Source organism: Emys orbicularis, chromosome 1 (assembly GCF_028017835.1).
Source record: "Emys orbicularis isolate rEmyOrb1 chromosome 1, rEmyOrb1.hap1, whole genome shotgun sequence".
In the NCBI taxonomy this organism is placed as follows: domain Eukaryota; kingdom Metazoa; phylum Chordata; order Testudines; family Emydidae; genus Emys; species Emys orbicularis.
Window position 1 is genome coordinate 178,944,120 of NC_088683.1, and position 19,375 is coordinate 178,963,494.

General features: G+C 45.5%; 1 protein-coding gene across 4 annotated transcripts in view; it reads left to right on the forward strand.

The window, feature by feature from the left end:
- The window catches only part of CD247 (CD247 molecule), an 82,233-nt gene that overhangs the window by 52,552 nt on the left and 10,306 nt on the right, over window positions 1-19,375 (forward strand). For all 4 annotated transcript variants that reach the window (XM_065414248.1, XM_065414255.1, XM_065414263.1 and 1 more), the window contains exons 2-3: window positions 11,202-11,308; window positions 16,615-16,668. In XM_065414248.1, the coding sequence (XP_065270320.1) occupies window positions 11,202-11,308; window positions 16,615-16,668 (161 nt within the window). The remainder of the gene's footprint in view (window positions 1-11,201; window positions 11,309-16,614; window positions 16,669-19,375) is intronic.

Here is a 19,375-nt window from a genome sequence, read left to right on the forward strand (position 1 = left end):
TGTCTGGTAGGGAGAGCTAAATTTGGGCGGGGGGGGGGGGAGAGGAGGAGGGACAAAAAGCTACCACCCACCAATCAATAAATGGAGAAGTAACCAAGCTAGAAGCAACCTTTACAAATATAATACAATAGTGATGGTCCTCATTGCTACAGTATCTCTATTGTAAGCTGTAGAACTTTAGGCATTCCTACGGAATACGATTTTGGTTTCCACAAGGGGACTTGAAAGCTTCAAACAATCTCTACTTCACAGTCTATACAATCTGTTTTATTTGGGCTCCTGACTGTAAACTCCATTAGTCTGTAAAATAATTTCCCAAGGGAAGTGGTAGAAACTGTCAGTTGGGGGCACTTAAAATAGATTGGACAAAGCAGTAGAAAATATACTGTAGGGAACAGTCCTGCATTAACTAGATTTGACCTCTAAGGTCTCTTCCATCTCTGAATATGGTTCTGTGCTCACTCTAGAAAAACAACACCTGTCTAGTCTAATACACCTCTAAGAGATATGTGGCTAACGTCCATGTCCTGAAGCCGCTGGATAGGAGGGTCCTGTCTGCATTATTGCTCAATTTGCTGTCACTAGGAGCCTTAATCAGGTTTGTTTCAGGAAAGCCCTCTGTGCAGAGTTCTTTCATTTCTCAGTTTTGTAAGCAGTTGCTTTTTCTTAGAATGACTGACTGTTTTGATGAAGCTAGGAGTCCCTTTCAAGAGATGAGCAAGACTCTCCCTCCCCTCTGCTTCTGACGGAGGATCAGGAGACATTCAGAGATGAGGATGGTTACTGTGTTTTATGGGTATGTTGAAAGTTCAACTCTTTCCTTCTCCCCTCCTCCTCCTCCTCCCCCCTCTTTTCCCCCACAGCCCTTCAGATTGGGAAGGCAGGTGATTTCTCATGCTTGCGAGTGTGCTATGTCCCCTTGAAATAGCTCAGACAACTGGGAGGAAACTCTCTTGACTTGCTTCTGTCACCATACACTGGACCTTTTTATCCATGGTTTTTATTCTGTGCTGTGGTAGGAAGGGCTCAGATCTCTGTTTCTAATAACACCTTCTAAGCTGTGGCCATACCCATGGAGGAAAGACAGTGCTCTTTTCCCCTGTTCTTGAACCTATTGCTTTCCTCATGAAACCTTCCCATAAGTGTCTGCCTTAAGTGTGCCTAAACACTGGGACTCCAAGGACTTGCCAGGAGCCTGAGGGTTGCACAAAATGGCAAGAAATGGAGCTGTCTGTAGCTTCCTTCATCTTCCATATGGAGGTGTAGCATGTGGAGACTACGGTACCAGCATGCAATGGTTTATCTTTATCTAAGCAGGCTAACTGGCTCAGAAAGAAGATGGGCCCTGCAGTCTGTCTGTCTGGGCTGCCCCTCCATTTTAAGGATGAGAGTAACAACGGACCATGTTGTAGAACTCCATGGGTTGCCAGCTGCACTTTGGCCACTGTGGGTTACGTGCATGGGTGGTGCTGAGCTAGTAGCGAATACAGAGTTCCTCCTGAGCTCTAAAATACCACCTGGGAAGGGAAGATCTGCTGCTGCTGCAGTATCCGTGGCTTTTGGACTCATTCACTTGCTGGTTTTGAAAGTGTCTGGCTTGAAAAGGCAGAGCTAGAAAATCTCTGTCTGGAAACACATTCTGCAACTCTCCAGCTGTGATTGCTCACGTTTGCACATTATAGACCTTGAACATACACTGGGGGAGCCTCCTGAACTCTTATTTCCAGCTCTGCACGGGGACTGTTTACTTTTGTGATTACTCATTTCTAACTCCATTATTTACTAGACCCATAAACAATTCTGCACTTGCTAACTGGGGAGGTGTGAGGTAGCCAGTCCCTGTGTTCATTCTAGGGTGACCAGATGTCCCGATTTTATAGGGACAGTCCCAATTTTTGGGTCTTTTTCTTATATAGGCTCCTATTACCCCCTGTCCCGATTTTTCACACTTGCTGTCTGGTCACCCTAGTTCATTCCCTTCTTGGCTCGTTTCCTTCATGCTGCTTCACCAAGGTGCCTAAACTCTGGCCTAGAGGATTCCCCTCTACCCCCATCCTGTGGTGAGAGAGGTGTTTGGTCCCCATGTTGTTCAGTCCTGGGTTTCTCCATAATGTACACTTCAGCCCCATATTTTTGTGGCCTGTGATATTAAGTGAGCAAATAAACTAAGCCAATAGCTGATGCCTGAACTACTTTTTTTCTTCACAAAAGCAGCTCAGCACTTAAGGTCAGCAATAGAAATAGGGGTTGTTCCTGTCCTTTCCCAAAGGAAAGGAAGCATGGGCTAGTGAGTGGAATATATGGGCAAAGATCTGGATTCTGTTCCCAGCGATTCCAGTGCCTTGCTGAGTACTTGTTGGCAAGTCACATACAGCTGAAATTTCAAAGTTGGTCACTATTTTGGGTGCCTCAGATTTGGGACAGGGATTCTTTTTATTCTGTGTTTGTACAGCACCTAGCACAATGGAGTAGGACTCCTAGCGGCACTAGTGCACTATAAATAATATTTGATGCTCAGCTGCTGAAGAGTCAGTCTTATAGCGTCTGAAGTGCTGAATAGCTGCAGTTCCTGTTGACTCAAATTGGTGTTTGTGAAAGCGGGGCCCAACGTGTCTGAAGATGGGAACTCAAAATAGTGACCATGTTAGAAAATGTTGGACTTAATTTCTGTGCTTCAACTTCCTTATTTGTAAAATTGGCCTAATACTATCCTTACAGTATAAAGGGGCAGCAGGCCTTAATTCCTTAATGTTTGTAAAGCAACTTGAGTTCCTTGGATAGAAGTTGCTATGAAACTGCAGAGCGGTGGCGGTCTAGAAAAAATGACACCTTTATCCAAGTTACAGAGTATAGAGGCTGCAGTACCCAGGCTGGGTCAGAGGGTAGTGCTAAGGGGCTCTAGAATCCCTACCCCTCCATCTAATTGTCTGTCTAGATGGCTCCTTTAAAATGGAATATAAAGCTTCCTGCTGCCAGCAGAATGTATCCAGAATTTCTTTTGTATAAAGGTTCTTATTCTGTGCTCATCACTGCAGTATCTGAACATCTTAATGTAATTAAGCCTGTGATTCAGCAAATCACTTACGCATGTGTCCCAATGTGACTACTACTCACATACATACTTAAAGTTAAGCATGTGCTTTGTTGAGTTGAGGCCCAAATGAGCAGGATGAGCAACAGTTGGCTCCTGATTGCTGGATTGTGAGAGGGATGGTTGGGTGGCCCTGACTCTTCAGGACTGAAGCACCTAGAATCCCTCAAAGCACAAGATTGAAGCCTGGCAACATCATGTCGGCTTTTTGTTGTTCTGAGGCAAGTAACTGAGTTGCTTGGAGAGAAGCCCATAAAATCCATCATCCTGGATGAACGCGTCAGATCCCATGGCACTTTCTGCATGAGGGGTTTGCCTTGGTGTCCTGGCCAATTCTCCTCTGCCCTTAGGAGGATGGAAGTATGTATGTAGGTTATGAAATGTCTGAATAGCACCTCTAAGGTTGTGCTTTGAGACAAGACTAATGGGCTCAATTCTGTTAGCGCTCACCAGTTCCTAGGAGACGCTGGAGACCGGCATTCGTGAAAAGTGTTGTGAGGCTGCTAGTCTCTGGCACTACGTCAGTAGGGGGGAGGTGCGGGGGTGTGTGCATGCTGCGTGTATGTGTACATCGGATAGATAGATGACTGGGAGATAAGCCCCTGGGATTGCAACATAGCACAGGAAACCTCGCGCTCAAGAGACACAGCTGTCAGCTCTGAGTAGAGGGGTTGAAACTGCTCTCTGTAACCACACCGAGCACTCGGGCTGTGTTCAGAGCTGAGCTCTTCTTTGACTTCAGCATGGCTCCTCTCTCTCAGGCCCACAGGCTTCCTCTCCTTTAGTTACTATTTCACTCAATTCTCACTAAGGAGTGAGGTGGGTTTGGGGTTTTTTTTGTTTTCTTTTTAAGAAAAAGGTGCAATGGGTTACCCTTGTGGGAACTGGGAATAGTCTATCACTTTTCTGCTCTGTGGGGTATAAATGGGGCCCTACCAAGTTTACGGTCCATTTTGATCAATTTCACAGTCACAGGATTTTAAAAATCATAAATTTCATGATTTCAGCTATTTCAATCTGAAATTTCACGGTGTTGTAATTGTATTGTCCTGACCCAAAAAGGAGTTTTGTGTGCGTGTGGGTGATAAGGTTACTGTAGGGGGGGTTGCAGCACCGCTACCCTTACTTCTGCGCAGCTGTTGGTGATGGCGCTGCCTTCAGAGCTGGGCAGCTGCAGAGCAGTGGCTGCTGGCCGGGAGCCCAGCTCTGAAGGCAGAGCCACCGCCAGCACCAGTGCATAGGAAGGATGTCATGGTGTGGTCTTGCCACCTTACTTTGGCGCTGCTGCCTTCAGAGCTGGGCCATCGATTAGCAGCCGCCATTCTCTGGCCGCCCAGTTCTGAAGGCAGCAGAGCAGAAGTAAGAATGGCATGGTATGATATTGCCACCCTTACTTCAGCGCTGCTGCTGGTGGGGTGCTGCCTTCAGAGCTGGGTGCCCGGCCAACAGTCGCTGCTCTCCAGCCACCCAGCTCTGAAGGCAGCACAGAAGTAAGGGTGGCAATACTGCCACCTCCCTAAAATAACCTTGCAGCCCCCCTGCAACTCCTTTTTGGGTCAGAACTCCCCGTTTGAGAAACGCTGTTTTCCCCTGTGAAATCTGTAAGGTATAGGGTAAAAGCACACAAAAGACCAGATTTGCACAGGGGGAGACCAGATTTCATGGCCTGTGACGTGTTCTTCATGGCAGTGAATTTGGTAGGGCCCTAGGTATAAATGCAGAGGGGATTAAGGCTGCCTCAGTGGTATTTGGACTCCAGAGTCAGAGGGGACTTTGGAAGTGGTAGTAAGTCTGCAGCGGAGCAAAAGAGTGGCTGCTTCCAGCTGACCACCTGCTGTGGAGGGGTAGCCTACTTCACTTGGGAGGAGAGTCTGTCTGTGGGAGGCGGCTGGGAGGAAATTTCTCAGGAAGTCTGGCTAGCGATCTTAAACACTACGTGGGTTCCACTGTGTAAAGTTCAAACTTTGTGTTACAAAGCCCTGCATGACTCTGTCCCTCCTGCTTATCCGCCCTGTGTCATTCCATGTCTCCTCACATCCCTCTGCTCTGCCTATCGTGCCAGCCTCATCCACCTGAGTGACGGCTTCTCGTGCATTGTCCTTAGGCTGCCACTGAGCATTTACATATATGATCAAAGTACCGTATAGATCCTAGCTAATCCTCGCAACGTCCCAGTAAGGAAAGTGGGTAAATATTATCCCTGTTATACTGGTAGAGCAGAGACATAAAGGTGCAGTTACTCACCCAAGGCCACGCAGTGAGTGAGTGGTAGAAGCAGAATTAGAGCTCCGAACCTCCCAATACCCAGCCTTACTGCCTTCCTGAGCTCATCCACAAAGCCCTGACCATCTTTGCAGTTAAGTTCCTCCTAGAGACTTAATTGTGTGTGATGCCTAAGGTGAACTTGCTGACTATCTGTGACAAGTTTCAGGAGTAATCTGGAAATAGCTTACTTGTTTAAAATATTAAGATAACAGCACCTTCTCTCTCTTTAAATTAAGCTCCTTAGGGCAGGGATTGTGTTGCATTCTCTGTTCAGAAAACACCTTGTGTTACCTCACCCCATTTGGACCATCCCTAGTGCCTGAAGGTAGAACCTCTTGCTTTAAAAATGTTAGTTGTCTATTGTTGGACTCATCTAGCTGGGAGCAGCAGCAGACTCATAAACCTCTATGGATTGGCCACTGAGGGAACATGTAATGCGCACTGGATGGCGGAGTACCCAGGACCTATGGGCACTACTGCAAATAATCATTAATATTGAAGGAGCCCTGAATCCTATAGGGGGATTATTAAATTAAAAGTCCTTATTCTGTTAAAAAGAATTTTCACAGATTTTAAAACTTCAGTGTGTGTGTGTGAGAGAGAGAGAGAGAGAAATCAAGAGGATACTGTCCAGTGCATGTCATTGTATTTGTATCTTAGTATGTTAACGTATGACAGTGAATGGACACAGACACTTTCACTGTCGTCTTGTCCACAGTGAGCCGTTGATGAGTGATTATGCCTTAAAGCAAAAATATCCCCATCCTTTTAAGCCATTTAAAATAAATATAGGTAAGCGTAAGCCTGCAGCTTCTGTGGTTAAATGAGTTACTGGAGTGTGAATTATCAAAGCCAAAAAAGCCCATTTATCAAAAGATAACGATAGCGCAGAGCCCGAGTTACAAAATGAGAAGCCATTTAAGAGGCCTGCGCAGGGTTTAATTCCCTTTTTACTTCAAAATATCTAAATACATATTTCCGTGTTCACCATATACCACACATGCTGTAGAAAGTATGTTAATATACACAACAATAGATGGTTCTCTCATAATGTGGTTCTGGTCTACTTGTGTGATATTCTGAGGAGACCTCTTGTCTGGTGCTCTGAGCAGCTCTGCGGCAGGTTCTTTCTCCCTTGGCTACTCTGGGTTTTGCTGTCTGCTGTGGGGGTGGGTGGGGCTTGAGGGGGAGTGGAGGAGGGGTGAGCAGGAGCAGGCTTTCCAGGAGCAGCTTTCTTATTGCCTTGTCAGGCTAGGTTATGGTCACTCCTTGCCTGTCATTCGCATTGTCCCAGCTCATCTCCTGCTTGTCAGTCTTGAGGCCCAATTCTGTAAACCCTCACTCACAAATATTATCATTTTTATTTTGGAAGCACCTTAAAGGCGTTGGTTGGGGCTCCATTGTGCTATGCACCGTATAAGCATAGAACAGAAGATGGCTTCTGCCCTGAAACGCTTTCAGTCTAAAATAGTCCCATTGCAGTGACTTGTAGGACTAATAGGTGTTCACAGCAGAACTTTCCTTATTACAAATATAAGGAATACAGTAGAATCTCAGAGTTATGAACACTTCGGGAATGGAGGTTGTTCGTAACTCTGAAATGTTCGTAATGCTGAACAAAACGTTAGGGTTGTTCTTTCAAAAGTTTACAATTGAACATTGACTTAATACAGTGTTGAAACTTTACTGTGCAGGAGAGAAATGCTGCTTTCCCTTTTTTTTTTTTTTTTAGTAGTTTATGTTTAACACAGTACTGTACTGTATTTGCTTTTTTTTGGGAGGGGGGGGGGTGTCTCTGCTGCTGTCTGATTGCATACTTCTGATTCCAAATGAGGGGTGTGGTTGACTGGTCAGAACCTCCATAACTCTGAGGTTCTACCGTACAATGAAAGAAATGACTTATCTTTGGCCAAGGATTCAGCATATACTTGATCTTAAGTCTCCATTTATAAACCTGTTTTATTTATTCTTATACACCCTACTCTTTAACAATGAAGCAAGAAGGTGTCAGGTTCTTTGTCATTCTTGAGTTGCTAAGGATCAAAAGGGTTTAATCAGCTAGAAAGAGAAGCCGAGAGGATTTAAGCACTGAGGAGGCTGGTCTGGCCCTTGTATCTTTGAAACTGGTGGCAGGTTTGAGGCGTGCCATTATGTGTGAACGGGGATTTCCTGGATCTGGCGTGCTGGCAAACAGGGTACCTCCTAAAGTCAATGGCCCTGTGCCGCTATACACCAGGCGCATGCCTTGAGCTAAGGCTGTACAACAAAGTATGGCCTACTGAATGATTAGAACAAGAAAATGGGCATTGGGACTCTCAGGTTCTGTTCCCAGCTCTGCCATAAATTTACTGTGGGATCTTGAGCAAGTGACAACCTCTCCTTGCCTCTGTTTACCCTTTTGGAAGTGGGGTATAATCCTATATCAGATGAGTGTGGTGGTGAAGATTAATTGATTATTTGTAAAGTATGTTGAGTATCCTTTAAAAGGCATTTATAGAAGTGTTAGAAAATGGTATATGATCCTTTCCCTAACTTCTATACTTAGAGCTAGAGTGTAGGTGTGGCAGGGCAAGTAGTGGAAGAGTAGCCACCCTGAATACATACCTCTCTAAGATGCTACACAATTATTCAGGGTGGCTAGCCCCTCCTGCTGCAAACACTGCCACGGCTATATTAGTATGCTAGCTCCATCAAAGCTAGCATGGGTGTTGTGACAGGTTGGATCACAGAAACCCCCTTGGGAGCTGCCACCCGAGGTGCCAAGACTACCCCTGCTTCTGTTTTCCCTGCCAGCTCAGGATTCCAGCACCCTGTCTTGCTGAGCGAGACACTCCAGTCTGGCTCCAACACAGACCAAGGGTCTGAATCACTTGTCCTAAAGCTGCAAGTTTACCCAAAAACAGCTCACAGGAGTGTGCTTGTCTTTAGCACTCAGATGCCCAACTCCCAATGGGGTCTAAACCCAGATAAACCCTGCATAAAGCTTATGCAAGGCAAACTCATAAATTGTTCGCCCTCTATAACACTGATAGAGAGATATGCACAGCTGTTTGCTCCCCCAGGTATTAATAATACTCTGAGTAAATTACTAAATAAAAAGTGATTTTATTAAATACAGACAGTAGGATTTAAGTAGTTCCAAGTAGTAACAGACAGAACAAAGTAAGTCACAAGCAAAATAAAATAAAATGCGCAAATCTATGCCTAATCAAACTAAATACAGATAATCTCACCCTCAGAGATGCTTCAGTAAGTTTTTCTCAGACTGGACACCTTCCAGGCCTGGGCACAATTCTTTCCCCTGGTACAGCTCTTGTTCCAGCTTAGGTGTTAGCTAGGGGATTCTCCATGATGGCTCCTCCCCCTCTCTGTTCTCTTCCACCCCTTTATATATCTTTTGCATAAGGCGGGAACCCTTTGTCCCTCTGGGTTTCCACCCCCTCCCCTCACTGGAAAAGCACCAGGTTAAAGATGGATTCCAGTTCAGGTGACATGATCACATGTCACTGCAAGACTTCATTACTCACTTGCCAGCACACACATATACAGGGAGACTCACAGGTAAACAGCCATCTGCAGACAATGGGAGTCATCAAGATTCCAAACCATCATTAATGGCCCACACTTTACATAATTACAATAGGCCCTCAGAGTTACATTTTATATTTCTAGTTTTAGATACAAGAGTGGTACATTTCTACAAATAGGATGATCACACTCAGTAGCTTATGAGCTTTGTAATGATACCTTACAAGAGACCTTTTGCACAAAGCATATCCCATTTGCATTATAGTCACTTATTATCAATTTTTTTATAAAACTATCCCAGTTACATTATATTCACTTATTGTCATGTTTTTATAAAACCATGTAGACTGCACAACGTCACAGGTGTGTCTCCTCAAACTGGATATTACTCCCCCAGCTCAAGTGTAGACATACTCTGTAAGTGTATGGTTTCTAAGCATGTGAAATGTTTTGAATTGAATGCCAATTCCTAGTTTAGAAAAATCATTTTAATGTATTGACAATTTCATCTGCCTCAGTGTAATAACCCATTCAGTTTAAACACAACTAGCAGCGAACATTTGTGTCCTGGAATAAATACTTGTATAGTGTTCACACTAGAATTTACAATTGTATTATCAAGTGTTAAAACATGACTAAAAGTTTGAGTGTACACAAACTCTCTGTATGAATACAGCTCTTTAAATCCATCACCATTAACTTACTGGACACTTTGATCCTACAGAAGGCAGATTTCCTCACATTGATGTGGCTGTTATAGAAAAAACATTATCTGCAAAAAAATTTATAACTAGAGCTTTTTAGAGTGAGTGGCCTATGTGGGGGAACAAATCAGAATAGAGAGCCAGCATATAGAACATTCTATTCTGTAAAGGTTTCTATACTGCCCTCATCAACCGTAATATCAGCGTGTGTTCCAGTAATGCATTAAGCAATGTGACTAACATCTATCGTGTGTGGTGCATGGGAATTGCCAGGCTGGATCAGATCCAAGGTCCATCTAGTTCAGTATCTTGTCTGACAGTGGCCAGTAGCAGATTGAAAAGAAAAAGGAGTAAGAACCCCGCAGTAACAGATGTGAGTCTCATCCTGATCTCTAATAGTTGGAGGTTGGCTTAGACCCTGGAGCATGAGGTTTTATACCCCTTCCAAAAATTTTATCCAGAAGTATCATAATTCATGATATGTTTGATATCTGTATTAATGACAAGTTTGAATCTTGCTAAAGTCTTGGTCTCAACAACTTCCTGTGGCAACAAGTTCTATAGTTTAATCACGTTATGTGAAAAAGTATTTCTTTGTATCCGTTTTGAATTTGCCACCTTTTTAATTTCATTGTGTTATGAGACTGGGAACTTCTGTTCTCCCTGTCTACCTTCTCTACACCATTTATTATTTTATATACTTTTATCTTGTCCCTTCTTATTCATCTCCTTCCTAAGGCGAACAATCCCAGACTTTTCAATCTCTCTTCATAGGAGTTTTCTGTGCTCTTGATACTTTTTTTTCACCCTTCTCTGAATTCCCTCTAATTCTGCAATTCAAATAACCTGTTACCTTCCTCCATTTCCTGGAAAGGTGATCTTTCTCTGCTTTTTAGATTACCCTGTAGCCTTTCCTCGACAGATAGTTCTGGACCTGAACCCTCGATCTAAGATTGCTCCAACTTCTGGACCTGACCTGTTGGCTCCACAGCTGAACTTCTCAGCTCTGGCTCCTCTTTTTAGTTCTCTCTGAACAGGTGTAGTCATGACTGTAATAGGTGCCAGTGGAGTCAGGGCATTCTGCTGTCTGCCATAAGATGGGATCGGGAGGTAACCGTCATCATGTCATATGACTGGGCCCAGGACATAAACACCAACGCTTAACAGCATTTCTATGTCACAACTTCTTGTTGCCATGACTCCCTGCAGGGGATAATGTTGGATTCTAATGACCAACTTGATGGGTAATAGTTGTTTGTCAGGCATTCTTCAAATAACTGCATTGTAGATCTTTGACCATAGATATGCAGATATCCTAGTCACCCGCTAAACTGCACACACATGCCACAGGGAATAGAACTTGGACTTTCTGCTTCATAACAGTCCTCTTCAGCCTCTTGCGCTAAAAGAGAGTCTTCCTTTACTGCCAGTTGCCTTAGGCCTTTTATGTCCTTTTGCAGGCCTCCAGCCACTATGGGGGTACATAATCACACACACACTGAAGTGGCTGTTGCTCTGTTGAGTAGAGGGCAGCACTGCCACATACACGCCAGCCTGTATATTATAATGCAAATGACCTTGTTTTTATTAATGTACTTGGTATTTCTGTATAGATGCTGCACCGGTTCCAGGACTGACAGACCCGAGACTGTGCTACATACTGGATGGGATCCTCTTCATCTATGCAGTCATCATTACGGCCCTCTTTTTGAAAGCTAAGGTTAGTCTAATCGCCACAGTGTCTCCTCAAAACACGGAACCATTTGGTGTTTGTCAGGCTGTATGTGGGCTGGGAAGTGGTTGGGGGAAGATCAGATTTTCTTGGATAGTTGCCTGGCTTGAAAGATGATGTATTAGCCTATGGTCTTTCGGCTGTCAGTAAAAATGAGAAGTGCTGGGTTTGCAGATTCAGCGTTGTGATGCCTGAGAGACTTGTGCTGAGCACTGGGATCTGGCAGGAGTGAAAGCAGTTCAGTATTTGAGTGCTGAAGAGGTAGGGAAAGCCTGGTAGGATTATTGCAACTTCCTTCGTGGGAAGGCCTTTCCTTTTCTGAAGTGGGCTGTGAGCACTCTTAACTGATTTTGTTTTTCCAGAGCAGGGCCCAGAAGTGCACGAGTCCCAAGCGTAAAATGCAAAATCTAGCAACACGTTGCAGCTGATGATCTGTCTTGGTGGGTTAATTAAAAAGAAACAGGCAGTGCTCCTGCAGGAGTTGCACCCACTCACCATCAGAATATGGAAAGTACAAGGAGGGGCCTGGGAGATTTCAGAAAGTAGCCAACTGAGTCACTGTGGGTGATGGTGGCAAGGTTCCCCAGAGTCCGCATCCTGTGGGGATTCAGCATCTGCAGCATTTCTTCTCTCTCCACCTTAGAACTTGCTTGTGATTTTTCGCTCACGCCCCACCTTTGGCCTAGTCTTTGGACGAGGTATCAACATAAAGAATAATGCCAACTAGCCCCAGCCTGATATCGCCTCATTCAAGCTGTGGTCAGTGCTCTTCCTGCCTTTATGCAACATGACGGCCATGTGATAATAGTTTAGCCCTGAAGGCTCAGGGACCCCAACACACCCTGCCAACAGAGCAAGGAATTATGGGTCTGGTAGCCATTATGAGCACATGTTTATTATTGTGCCATGGGGCCTAGTCAGGGTTATGAAAAGACAATCCCTGCCTCAGAAAGATCACTATCTCAACTTATGACAAGACAAAATGGGTGTATAAAACAGACAAACGGGAGTGGGGAAGGGGGACAAAATATTTTGCAAAAGCATCCACATTTTGCTGATAAACAGTAGCCTCTGCTTGCTGAGGCATTCTCTGCTAGCAGTGTTTGCAGGCATCGCAGCAGAGGAAGAATTTGAGGAAGGATAAAGTAGTGGGTCTACCAATTTTGGTGAGGAATATTTTTTCCTTCTGCACCAGGCTTGGTGCGGGAGAAGTGGGCAGTGAAGACGGGCATTTTTGCCAGAGAGGAGACAGTGTCAGAGGGATGGATGGAAACTTGAACACCAGTGGCTGGGGAACTCTAACTGAACTCCATGTAGTTCAACTGTTCCCAAACTTCAAAAGTGACTAGTGATGTTGGCTGTCTCAGGTGAAAACTCTTAGACATAATCTTTCCCTGAAGGGGAGGAATGGAGAGGAAACCTCACATGATAGATGCCAGTCTCCTTGGCCCAGGAGCTGTAATGGTATTTAGCCTCCTAACTTTCATTGACTTCAACGGAATGAAGCCTAAGTACCTTGGTGGTTCTGGGTCCTTGTTAACTCTGTACGCTGCTCTGATACTACAGTGGTGGACACGGTATCAGAGGCTGCACAGAATAGGTAGGAGATGCTGGGTCAGCACTGCGAGTAGGTTTATGTCTCTTTGAAATGAAGAGACCGTGATAAATGGAGAGAAAGGAATACTTCATGAACAGGGTCTGAAAACTTAGGAGAAATCCCAAGCTAAACTGTGTTTAAAAAAAAACACACCCCACCATTCTGGATGTCGAGTTGGGGATTGGTAATGGATACATGGAGTCTTAGGAGGCTTGGCTCCGGCTGAGAGCGGTGACAGGGGTAAGTGGGCAGTGATGGGCTGTTGTTGACCTCTGATGGCTGTTCAGTGACCCATGAAGGGAATTGGTGGCTTCAGTCCAATTCCCCTCAGAGGCCAATTTAAGGGAGCTGGGGGGAAGCACAAACCCCCCTTTCTGCTAAAAGCAGAGGGGAGCATCCCTCCTCTCCCTGGCTTAGGCAAGCAGCTCTTCCCCAGCATCTTCAGCCCCCAAACCCATTCAAAATGGGCACCTTCCTTGTCAGCCTGCTGCAGAGAAGCCAAGGATTGAATAGGCCTGGAACTGGATCTCCCTTCTCGCGGGTCCCTCCCAGGCAGGGCGGAGGTGTGCTAGTTGGGGCGGGCAGAGGGGAAGCTTGCCCTGCAGCTGCTGGCACTCATCTGTTCCACAGAAAAACAGTGTCCCAAGGCAGCGTATCCACCACGAAACAGATGAAAGTGCTGCTCTAGGACTGCTCGTCTGTGTGAGTCTGCCAGAGCGAAAAGACAGACAGACAGATGCCCCCCACACGCACATTGTACTTGACTGCGGGAGTCATGGACCTGCCCTGCTGTTGGGGAAAGAGAGCGATCATTAGGGAGGGCTCAGTAAAATTGCCCAGGAGCGTGTGAACCTAGAGCAGCAGGATGCTGAAGCCGAGGTGAACTAGCCCAGCAGTTGCTTGTTCCCAGCCCAGAACTCCTCTAGAGTGAGAAACCAAAGTGAGAGAAATTCATTCCCCTTCTAAGGTTAGTGACAAATTTGCAGGGTGATTTGAATATTAGCAGCAGGTGCATGTAATCTGCTTGGAGATGTCCTAGGCAGTGGATTTTACCCATAGGAGATGGAATAGCCTACCTTCTGCAATGTGTCTAGCTGTTAACTAAATGTGTATACAGTAATAATTCAGTGATAGCAAATAAATAAGTTGCTGCTTCAGAGGAAGAGGCAAGAGGACCAACCCATCCCTGGTACCACTCCATTTAGTTAAGATGGAGCTAAAAAATTGGAGTCTGCAGACTTCCGAGTGTCCTGATGGGGAGAGCAAAGAGGAGCTGTTCTGATTCCCCTCAGCCAGAGGAGTCCGTACACACAAGTCCTGTCTACCTGGTGTTCTTCCCTCTAGAAAGTGGTGTCCGTATACGAAGTTCTGTACATACATGCAGTGCAAATCCCTTACCTAAATTCATAGTTTAGGGCCAGAAGAGACCGGTCAGATCCTCTAGTCTGATCTCCTGTATATCACAGGCCATTAAATTTCTCCCAGTTACCCCTGTATCAAGTCTTGAAACCCTTCGGTGTAGACAAACCTTCCATCAATCTTTTGCTACGTAGGCATGCCTGGGGTAGAAAGCTTTTTGTGTGATGCTTTCTTGTGTAGAAAGTTGGCTACAAAGAGGCTTTGCTGAATTCCCCAGGAGACCCGGAGCAGCTTCAGTGGGATTAAAAATGTAACCGTTTCCCCAGCAGATCTCATAAATTACTAGAATAGAAGCTATTTTGTCTTGTGGCACTTAGAGGCTCTGCATGTCTGTAAAGCTGGTCAGTTCTTTGCTTTAGCTATTGGGCTGTAGAACTGGTCTCTCTCCTGGCTGCTGCGTAGGCAGAGCTGAGGGGGCCTTCAAAGAACTGCTGGCTATCTCATTGCCCAGTAATGGAATTGTATTGAAATGAATTGATATTGGCCCCTGACAAGCCATCAGCATGCTTTGGCCATCTTTGCTTTGGCAGGGTCGTTGTGACTACAACGGCTCCAGCCCCCTTTTAAGCCTGCTACAGCAGCCGGCAAGCACCTTCAGACTGCAGAGGTTGTGAGATCCATACTGATGGCTAGAGCCCCTCCTCACCCATGCAAGGCTGGGGTCACAGATCTTAAACGCAAGTTATGAATGTGCTGTCTTTGGTAAGCGCTTTTAGCTGTAAGTGTGACGCTAACGGGTATACAGCGATGCCTGAGTCCCTTTGAAGTAGTGGAGGTGGGGGATGCCCCAACATGGCAGGCACAGCTGCTCTATAGAGATGCGCTTAGAGCCAATGTCCTACTGTACCTGATTCAAAATGGCCTGGGCAAAGCACCCGCCTTAAGGAGCGGTCACAGCTTCCAGGGATCAAACTGCACTAGCAGACCTTGTAGACTCCGTAGGTTTGGGACCTGGTTACCCGAGATCATCTTTCTCCCCATGAATACATACTACGCTAGTCAGGATCAGCAGAGGCTGAAGTCGAGTGCCCTCCATGAAAGTGAGGAGCTGCTAGCAAGGTGCTCTCTGAGGGTCCTCTATTTTGAACCCCACCCCACAATCTGTTGGAGCCCAGACTTCTTAATCTTCCAAGCATGCAGCAAAGCTTGTCTCTTCTCTCTCTCAGTAAGTCTGCTGAGGAGGGCATCATTTGACGTGGATATATTTATGGGTGCACGTTTGTCTGCTTATATTGTGATTAAGGTATGAGATAGAGGCCCAGAGCACTGGATGGGCCCCTAGAGATGCATCTTTTTAAAATGAATGAATAGGCAATGCAAACTGACCTTGTAAACTCCATTGTGGTAAGAAGGGGGGTTTAGAAACTCTGTAGCTTACAGTCGGGACAGGACTAAATGTCAGACTAAGTTTACATTGCTGGAGTCTGTCTGCTAGTTTTCAGCATATAAAGCAAATCTGAAATGTTTAGGCCAAGCTCCTTTTGAGCTATGAGAGGTTAAAACACTTGTAAAAATTTGGTGGTTTTTCACTTTTTGAAAAATCTCAGAACTCAAATGGCTGCTTTTAATTTATACGCTTTCCCTTCCTCCCTCTTCCCCTCCCCAACCCCCCCCCCCCCCAACAACAACAAACAACTAAGCCTGGGCAGGCCAAGGAGAAGTGTGTGTGGCTGGTTGCAAGAGTTGTGGAGATGGGAGCAAAAATATTCAGACTTAAGAGGAAAAATTTCAAACACCCCTCCCCAACCTATATAGCACCTTCTGCCATTGCACAGCCTGGGGACTTAAAAGGTGTCATTAGTTTTTTAGAGCTTGATCCTGCAGGGCGGGGCCCATGAAAGACCTCATTAATGCTAGCAGCCCTTGTCCTTGTGAGAGACTTTCCAATAACGGACTGCATTCATTGGCTTGGAGCACGACGGTGACCCTGCCGTAACATGCCTGTGTGCACGTGCACAGTGGAGGAGAAAACTCAGTAGGAAATCCTGTCTGTGTTTAAGCTTCCAAAGGGCTGTTGTAAAGCACCATTAAAAGCACGACCAATCCCTGAGAGTGGACTGAAATACAAAGGAAAGCGCCCGCAGAGAGCAGGGCAGGAATTTGTATAGATTTTTGGCTCTTTTAGGCACCCCAGATGGCAAACTCTTGATGGCACTGGCAGGGCCACAGGCTGTTAGTCTGTAGGTTCCCCACCTAAGGTAAGAATAACTCCCCCAGGGGCTGTATCTACTATGCTGCTGTTGCCAGGTGCTCACTTTGCTTTCTCTCTCTTTTTCAGTTCAGCAAAGCCCCTGAATCCCCAGCACTGCAGGGCCAGAATGACGTGTATAATGTAAGTGACTGCTGCTCTTATGTCAACATGTTTTTAATCTGCTCATCCAGACATGCTCTCTCCTCTCCTCCTGCTGTCCTGTGAATGAGATGGCGTTTTTCTGGCCAGAAGGCTCTCAGGATGGGCTGGATGAGGCAGACTAATGAGGAACAATCACAAGTGGGCAGTGTAGTAGCTACAAGGGGAAGTGACTTCCCACTGGGGCTAGCTCTTAATGGCTCACCTTGGGGGAAACTTCCTTCTCACTCACCTGTTACCAACAGAACACTAGGACTCTGGTTTAAGGCTTGACTCTGTTAATATGCAGGAGGTGCACTTGGCATGTCCATTCACCAGAAGGGTAGGAGCAGTTAATTCTAGTATTGAACTGGTGCTCTCCAGTTGGCAGATGCAGCCTGTCCAATGCATGCACAGGGGCTGGGGTGTGCTGTCTGTGAGTCCATGAAACACACATGTGCCCATCTGCATATGCTTTCCTCTACAGAGGGCCTGACCCTGCAGTACTACCTCACACTGAGTAGTATGTACTTATTTGAGTAGCCTCATTTAAGTCGCCTGCATCTTTTCACTGCTCCGTGTGATAGGGTTTAGAATATGGATCTCTGGAATGCGACACTTTAAGGGTCAAATGTGAACTCTTCCCAGATTATTTATTAACTATTGCTTGAATGTTGCATTGTGGGTTGCTGGAAAGGGAGTTGACCATAGATGGTCTATAAGGTACCAAGTCTAACCTCTATGCTTATAAAGAGTACTCTAGTAATGGACCAGAGCACTACATTTGTAATAGTCATAGTACAGTATGTGGAGCTATTGTACAATATTATGTATTTTCACAAATAAGTGTCTGTCTTTTTAAAAAAAAACAACCCCACAATGTCTCAACGTGCTGTTGATCTCCTGACAGGAATTTATTTTAGATTTATTAGAATTTTATTATTTTACCTTTAGAAATGAAGGAAGGTGGTTAAAGGTTTATAAACTAATATATTTACACTAATTTTACCTGTTCTCAGGTAAAGAGGCTGGCTAATGCTGAGGGATCAATTTAGTTCTATAGCTTTTCTTCTACACACTTGCCCCCTGTCAGTTTCTCTCTTTGCTGATAGGAACAATATGGCACAGCACAGTGGCATGACTATCTTCCATTCAACCATGACAAGGCACTAGTATAGTAAACTCTTGGGAAGGGGAAGGGGGAGAGAGAGAGAGAGAGGGGTCACACTACCCTTGCTTAATTAACCAGAATTCAGCATCAGACCTAGAACAGGAACATCTTGTAGTGATGTTTTACCTGCCTCTCAGGCTTGATGAGACTAGAGTAAGTGGAAGAGCCTACTGGTCAGAGATTGATCCTGTCTTGAGCTGCAGGAAATGGATGAATTTCAGTGTAAACCGAGACTCACTGACCTACTGGGGTCCAGATCTAACTTCAAATCCCCCAGAGGTAACATTTGGAGGTTGGATTTTTATTTGACCCTGACAGCTGTCTGGGTCTGAATTTGGATCCAGCATTAGAATCCAAATGGTGGAAATCTCATTCCACCATTTTTGTTTGCTTGCTTGCCCGCCCGCCCTCCCTCGGCCCCTGTTCCCCCACATCCCCTCTGTCTGCAGGGCCCCCACTCACTGCTCCTGTGTTTCTGAATGAGGCATCCACAAACCCCTTCCCATACCTGGCTTCCAGGTATTTGGCGCTTTGCAAGAGCTAGTAATTGACTTGATCCTCTTCTCCCCACTGAGGGAAGCCAGGGGCGGCAGCAGCAGCAATGTCTGCTCGCTGCGGGTGTGCCGCACAGGAACTGCACACCCAAAAACCTTTGTGTAGTCCCTGAGGTGGCTCCATTCAAAAGAGCCCAGGAAGGGTGGAGGCCTGTGGCTCTTCCTCCCAGAAGACAGCAAGGGTGAGTGTGGAATCTAATGGGAGGATGGAGCAAGGGGACCTGGGCAAGATCAGAGCTAGACCCCAGAAATAACAACTGTCCATTTCCAGGTTTTGGATTTGAATGGAAGATGGGGTGGGATCAGACATGCAGAATCTGAGCACCACTGGGGGGATTCTGGTTCTTCTTTAAGTAACAGGGATCACTTTATCTCCTGTGGCTCATGAGTCACCGTATCGCCATTGGTCTAGTCATGTGACTTGCTGTGTATCCTAGAACATGGGAAGCACCAGACTGGCTCAGACCCATGGTCCTTCTTGACCAATATCCTATCTTTTATAGTGGCCGATATCAGATGATGAAGTGGACGATGCAAACAACTCCACAGTAGGCAGATGTGAGAATCTGCTCCTCATGAAGTGTTTGCCTAGCCCAGATAGATAGAGATTAGTTTAAGATTTGAAGCATGAAAGTGTTAGATCCTTTCCAATAATCTTTTTAGCATTAACTGTTAATCTCGGAATAGTCTTATCCATATAAATGTACAGTCTCTTTGAATCTTGCCCAGTGCTTGACCTCAACCTCAATCAGATGGCGACGGGATCATCTAATTGCTGAATGGATGAAAAAGTATTTCTTTTGTATGTTTGGAATTTGCCATCTTTCCAAGCCCACTGTATGTCCCTTCGTTCTTGTGATAGGAGACAGGGGGAACAGAAGCACCTGATCGATCCTCTCTTTGTATCATGCCTTATTTGGGGTACTTCTATCATGGTCCTCTTGTATTTGTCTACTTTGTAAAGTAAACAATCCCCATCAAGAGT